Source organism: Sinocyclocheilus rhinocerous, unplaced genomic scaffold, assembly GCF_001515625.1.
Source record: "Sinocyclocheilus rhinocerous isolate Xijiao unplaced genomic scaffold, SAMN03320098_v1.1 scaffold1579, whole genome shotgun sequence".
Lineage (NCBI taxonomy): Eukaryota > Metazoa > Chordata > Actinopteri > Cypriniformes > Cyprinidae > Sinocyclocheilus > Sinocyclocheilus rhinocerous.
Window position 1 is genome coordinate 145,350 of NW_015632470.1, and position 7,117 is coordinate 152,466.

Genomic DNA, 7,117 nt, shown 5'->3' on the forward strand with positions numbered 1-7,117 from the left:
ACGGTGTACCAGCTCTAATGCCATGGTGAACGTTTGAGCAAAACATGCTAACTGTTCTGTCTTTGGCTGCACAGACGAGCACAGAACACTATTTAGATTCCCAGCCTCAGAGGAGACAAGAGAGCAGAGGATTTATTGATTTATTTACTGAATATTGCTGCTGCCACACAGATCTAAAATAAACATGCGATTTATTTCCCAGCTGTTTACCTTCACAGTAATAACCGACTGTTTTTGTAACTCATGCGTGTTTTTAACGTAAACTTATGTGTGAATGAGAACTTAGTTTAGTACTGGTATTTTGAGCTAAAACTTCACAGTTATATTCTGGGGACCCCTGAAACTTATATTACATATTGTGAAAAGGGGCATAATATGTCACCTTTAAACACTAGATGTACACAACCGTTCAAAAGTATGTGGTCGGTAAGATTTTGGTAAATGTTTTTGAAAGTATTCTCTTGTGTGCACCAAGGCTGCATTGATTTGATCAAAACACAGTAATATTGTGAAACAGTATTACAATTATTTTCTATTTGATATATTTGATAATGTCATTTATTTCCTGTGATGGCAAAGCAGAATTTTCAGCAGCCATTACTCCAGCCTTAACTTTCTGACCTCAAATTGAAGTATTGTATATAATAGGGGATATAAATACGATAGGAGATATATTCACACGTTATAGAAACGAAAATGATGGTGTATAAAATTGATTTTAAGATAAAAAAATAGACGATAAAGAATTAACTTGACGGAGCTCAAACTCAAAACACCACTGGTAATACCTTCTTGATAATCTTGTACTGCAGTTATATCGGATCAAATGCACATTCTTTTTCTTTAGCTTGGGTTAAACAAATCAATTTTGCTTGGTTGGAACAGCAGCTACGCTAATTATGTCTCTATTTGTTTCTCTGTTTTTGATTTACACAAGCTTCAGTCTGGATCCAGAACACCTGAGAAGAGATGATGCCAACCCCTCAGAGGACCTCAGATGATGCCAACCCTGAAACAACATACAGAACTACCAAATTTTGCTATAAGTTTGATTGCATCATATAATAATTGCTGTTAATAGTGTTCATCGTCTGTTTGATTACGTCTTTAATTGATTTTTCCGTACATTTCTGCCATATGTACATTAACTGACAGTCACCACTGATAAGCTACCACTAAATATTGTAGAAACTTAAGTTGCTGTAAAGTTGCTTTGTGTGAAAATCGGGAAAAGCGCTATACAAATAAACTTGAATTGAAAAAAAAAATGTAATTGAATAAGTACCCTCTGGTCTATGGTGGTGCTGCTGAGGCACATCTTCGACCTGTTCGTTGTTGTTATTTGGTGGAATAATTGCATCGTTATTGTTCTGGTGATTGTTGTTGTTATTGTTGTCATTATCATTGTTGGAATTCTGATTGCTGACCAGGGCAGACGAAACTCCGATACCCGTGCCTGCACTGAGTCCGACACGGGCACAGCCCTGGGGTAAAGAAATAACGTTAACATGCTTCACAACATTTAATCTCCTATAGTCTATATTATATATTTTTTTCTTTTATATTGTAACTTCTTTACTGTTCAAAAGTACACATATTGTGATTACTGTACATATTGTGATAAGAATTATATCAGAGTAAAGACCCCGAACTGTCTGTTTACCACAAATGGTAAAAATATCTAAGTGATAGTGTCCTGGTAATGGTTTTTATGGGTCGACAGCTCACCTTGGGAGGTTCACGAAACATCTGGTCCAGAGAGATGAATTCCAGGCTGGGAAGCATCTCAATGAACTGACTGAACGACTCCAGCTTGATAGCATGACAGCGCACTAGAGTGAGGTCCACCAGTCGACTCCAGCGTGAGTGGTCTTTAACAAAGAACAGCTAATTAGTCAGATTTAAAAACTGGAACTAAAATATGCATTGAAAAACTAGATAGAAATGGTACACTAAAAAAAAAAAATCGGAGTACCATCAAGTCAGGAAATACATAAACAAATGATGATGGATTCATTACCTGTGATCCAGTTGTGTGGATTGTGAAGATGTGGACAGTTATAAATGACCAGATACTTGATAGAGGTAAACACCTCATTAACAGCCTTCATTCCTATGTCTGTGATGATTCCTGGATTCTCGATCACATCAGCAAGACCGTATTTGACTAACTCAGCATGGCTCATGTTACCTGTGTGAAACATGTTTTATTACAGGTAAATGAAAGGTTAGTTCACCCAAAAATCTAAATATTGTCATCATTTACTCACCTTAATATTGTTCCAAACCCATAAGACTGTCATTCATCTTTGAAACACAAATTAATATATATAAGGTATCTGTTCCTCTATTGAAAGTCTGTTCGACCAAAACCTTGACACTTTAAAAAGTTCAGTTCAGTCTTCTGAAGAGACATAAACATTGATACATAAAGCAGATTAAATATGGTAAACGCATGCTCAAATGTTCTTGCTTGACATGTAATTTTATGTCTTCCATGAACTTTCTGATACTTGAAGGTTTTGATGGAATGGACTGTCATTGGAGGAACTGAAATCCCTCAGGTTTCATTAAAAATATGTTTTGAAGATGAACAAAAGGTTTGGAATGAGATGAGGGTGAGTAATTCGTTTTGACTGTTTTTATTGTCCTCATTTGTAAGTCGCTTTGGATAAAATCTGCTAAATGACTAAATGTAAATGTAAATTAATGAGACATTTTATAACAATGACTTACACTGCAACAGAAATTCATCAACATATCCAAGGTGCAAAGTCTCAAACTGAGGGAACTCCAGTTCAGCCATCTTCAGTGCGGAGAACACCCCATCTTTGGTTAAGGAAGGCTGGATTCGAACTTCATGCAACCTGAGAACCAGAGTTGATTCTGTCAACATCTCTAATTCTATAAAGGAATCAGTGTAAGTTTAGCATGCTCTTTGAATGTTTAAACACAGATTTACCTGCGAGCAGCAGTAATGATGAGGTAGCCCAGATCCACTTCAAGTGCATTTTTACAGGCACCAAATACAATTGTGTGCAAATTACGGAACCCTCCTACAAGAGATGTACTTTAGCCAATGTGCCACAGACCTGGAACTTTCTTTTAGCAGTGCACCACTGCATAATTTTTTTCTTGCTCAAAATATGTAAACAAAGCAATATTGGTATTGTATTCACATAGTCAATGAGAAATAGGTATTGCAAGAACAACTTGCACAGTTTTGACTGCCTTTCAATACTATAATATACTGTTCAGCAATTTTAATATGATTCCTATTTGTAAGGAGCTGACAAAATGTGCATCTTACCTGACCTCCAGCTATCCTCCACAACATGCTGAATCAGTCCACCCAAAAAGGGCACCCTCACCAGCTCCAGCTGCTCTAGGTTGCGGGCAGAGGCCAGACCGGTGACAAGAGGCACATACTTCAGAGAATTAGTGGGACCGGCGCAGTTCCTCATGACGAACGTACGCAAATTCACACAGAGAAAGACTTTGAAGGGCTGAGGCTTTGTGAGGCGCACCCATTTCAGGTACAGATGCCTGAGCATGGACAGACAGGGGATCTCCGGCACATTGACACCTATAAGAAAGACAAAGCAGTAAGGTTTGTGACAAGATGACCAAGATTATGTGGAAAACGGTTTTCACTGTGGAACCAATCTGAAACTCACCAACAAGATGGAGAGTCTGGATTTTAGCTGCAGCTGGAATAGTGAGTTTGTTCTCTGAGGGTATAGGAAACGCCCCGTTTCTGTTCCTGAACTTCCCTAGAATGTGAACCTGAGGCATGTAGTTCCATATCGCCTCCACCAGTTCCAAATGCGATGTCTCCACACCCTGTAAGTGCAGATATTGTCCTCATTTTAAACCATAGTTGAAAACAGATTGACAAACATTTTTATAAACTGAAACAACAACTATCTCATATATATCATAGACTCACTATAAGGTTGGGACAGGCCTGTAGAGCCTCCAAAACACCAGGAATGCTCAAGGCCTCATAACCTCTGACCCTCCTTCTCTCTAGATAACGTGGATGAAGACCATACAGCTGCTCCAAATCAGGCATCTTCTTCATTAGCATGAGGAAACTGGAGTCTGTGAAACCTGAGTTACACACATCAATTCACACCACTGAATTAAGGACAAAAACGAAACTGCTCCACTGACCGCCAGTTATTTTTACGCAGTTTGCATTAAGTAGTAATGTAGTAAAACGCAGATATTAAAAGGCGAAATTCAGTAAACATCTTATTATGTATATTTTGTACAGGCAAGCAGATGAAGCCAGAATATAAACGCAATGTGCAAAGTTTCACGTTAAATGGTTTCCCATAGAAAGCCATTAGAAGGAAAACACTGAACCATTAAGCGGATTGCGTTCATATTCCGGCCTCATCTGCTTGTCTATATAAACTATGCCTAATAAATATAGAGAATATTACCGTTTCAAATATATTAAGGCACTTGAAGTGTTTTAACAACGTTTTGTCGCACTGTTTAATTTGATTGCAAATGGGCAAAACTTGCATTTTGTTCACATACCTTTGTTTTATTCTTTTGAGAGGTCTAAATATTTGCGGCTGTGAAACATATGGAAAATTGACAGGTTTGTCCTGCAGTTCTATGGATGTTTTGCCCTCCAGGTCTTCGAGCCGGTCATGTGACTGAAAGCTATGAATTAATCGGCTAACCAGAGATCTCTGGCACTGGCAAATATCTATCAAAAGCTCTGGTAAAAGTTAATAAACACTTTCTGTTTTCAAGTAAAACTGAAAAAAAAACATTTTGATATTTTTGTTCATCTCATTTGTCATCACTAAATTCTTATTATACAGGTAATATACGCAGTTTTTTTAATGAAATGAATAATTTTACTCAGCAATGATGCATTAAATTTAATCAACAGTGACAGTAAAGACATTTTTATAATGTTACAAAGTATTTCTGTTTCAAGTAAATGCTGTTCTTTTGAACTTTCTATTCATGAAAGAATCCTGAAAAAGAAACATTTATCACAGTTTCCACAAAAATATTAAGCAGCACAACTGTTTTCAACACTGATAATAATAAGAAATGCTTCTTGATTATCATATTAGAATGATTTCTAGTCTTGACACTAAAAGTAATGGTGCTGAAAATTCAGCTTTGCCATCACAGAAATAAATCTGTATCTGACATCTTGCATTCTATATATCAGCATAAACCATTTTCAACAACTGGATTTAAGTATGGCAAGAAGTATTAAGTATAGCTGAGAGTACTAGGTAATAAGTCATAAACAGAGCTGAGAGTAGTACACTGAAAGCCTAATCAAAACATTTAATAGACAAGTCTCCAGGGTAGAGGGATGTGGAATCTGTTGGGCAGATTCTGTGCAGAAATGTGAATATGTTATTTAATCTGAATATACACTCAAAGCCCTTTGACAATTCATACCTATTGACCACACATTTATACCAGGTTTAGTTATAAACAGATCTCAGTACTGAAATTTGAGCATTAAGAGTGTCGTCTACCTGAGGGCATGTACTCCCACCACCGGCTGGCACAAAGGTCCACAACCTTCACCACCCGCAAGTACAGAGTCACCGCCTCCCGCAGTTTCCGTGACAGACACTCCATACACATTATGTCCTGCATGGGTAAGTATCTGTGGGGAGATGGACTTACGCATCATAATTCAAGTCAATTATACACCGTTGAGTTAATCTATGACAGCTCTGTCAAAAATCTCTGGAAATGAGAATAGAATAGCAAGGACCTTAGCGACCCTAATTAAGACAAACGTTTAGGAGAATGGATTGACAATTATAGCACACTGGTAATACATTTGCTAACTACTGTACTAACTAGTGGTGGAATGTCGGGGTGTTGTACTGACCGGAATATGTGGCAGAGCACCTCATGTGAGAGCTCGTTGATATAGTCTTTAGGTTCCTCATGTCCAAGAGAGCTAAATGTTCCTCCCCCCAAACTATGAGTCCTGGTGACCTTTCGCCGTGGGCCCATCATGTCCAGGGCAGTGAGATATCCACCAAGTGAAGGCAATAAACTCACTCCCTCTGTCCTGATCCTCTTGTTTGGGGCATCAACACACAATCATCACGTACTACATCAATTCAACATCTATAAGACAAAGAAATAGGGGGTCACTTTCACATTACAAGTAAATACATCTAAACTATCATAATACAAAATGAACATTTCACATGTGTCAAAAAACACAAAACTAAACAACAGCTCAATGAGGTGAAACTGAAAAAAGCCCCCAATGACAATGGACATACATCTAAACCAAAATGGCTGTAACACATTGGATCTATGATATGATTTTAACAGTGGTAGTTGAGAGGCATCATGGCTCAAATAAAGAAGAGCTGAGCCGTTCAGTGATCAGCAGCATGTGAGGAGATGATGCTGTTTCAAGCTGTTATGATCACCAGCTCTAGCTAGCTATCAGCTGTTAGCAACCTCACCACTGTTTTATAAAGATATAGACCTAAAAGTGCTGTAACAGGACCTTTAAGAAGACGCGTTCAGCAGAAATCTGTCCATTTATGTCCTCTAGTTTTCAGTCGAGCTCATAAATGCGATTTTTGGTTAGTTTGAAGGTGAGCAGCGGCAGCTGTCTGTCTGGATCCTCGTTCAGTAGCGATGTGAAGCCAGCGTTGGCCTTCCAAACACAAACAGGAAGTTCAGATTTATTTTTCCTTTACAAAATAAAAGACGCGAATAACAGGCGAATTGATTTAATGTATTGCTCACGATATATTCTAGTATAGGGAATATATTCTAAATTAAAAAAAATAATAATAATCGTAAAATTACCCATAGGAGGTTTTCTAAAAAAAAAAAAAAAAAAAATTATATTTAGGAGATGTAATTTCTAAACGGGAAGCACTAAGTTTCTAAACGGGAGATTTCCTTATTGATATCGGATGTCTACAGACAGTCACAGTACAACACAGACCTAACGTTACACAAGTTCAGTGACAATATGTGTGATTATTGTATGTGCACATTCTGCAGTCAGCTTAAAAAACGAGATGAAAGACAGTCAGGGAGACAAAGGTATGGCTAGTAGAGAACTTTTTTTTTTTTTTTTTTA

At 37.6% G+C, this 7,117-nt stretch overlaps 1 protein-coding gene across 2 annotated transcripts in view; it reads right to left on the bottom strand.

Moving 5' to 3' along the window:
- Positions 1-6,667, bottom strand: part of LOC107742479 (F-box only protein 38-like) — a 13,128-nt gene extending 6,461 nt beyond the window's left edge. Inside the window, exons 1-11 of one of the 2 annotated variants that reach the window (XM_016555450.1) lie at positions 6,530-6,667; positions 5,891-6,135; positions 5,526-5,659; positions 3,950-4,113; positions 3,678-3,843; positions 3,311-3,586; positions 2,963-3,056; positions 2,737-2,867; positions 2,021-2,191; positions 1,729-1,871; positions 1,286-1,484 (exon numbers count right to left, since the gene is read on the bottom strand). In XM_016555450.1, coding sequence (XP_016410936.1) covers positions 1,286-1,484; positions 1,729-1,871; positions 2,021-2,191; positions 2,737-2,867; positions 2,963-3,056; positions 3,311-3,586; positions 3,678-3,843; positions 3,950-4,113; positions 5,526-5,659; positions 5,891-6,021 — 1,609 coding nt within the window. In that variant the 5' untranslated portion in view covers positions 6,022-6,135; positions 6,530-6,667. The other variant, XM_016555451.1, reaches the window with a different exon arrangement.
- Positions 6,668-7,117: the final 450 nt, after the last annotated feature.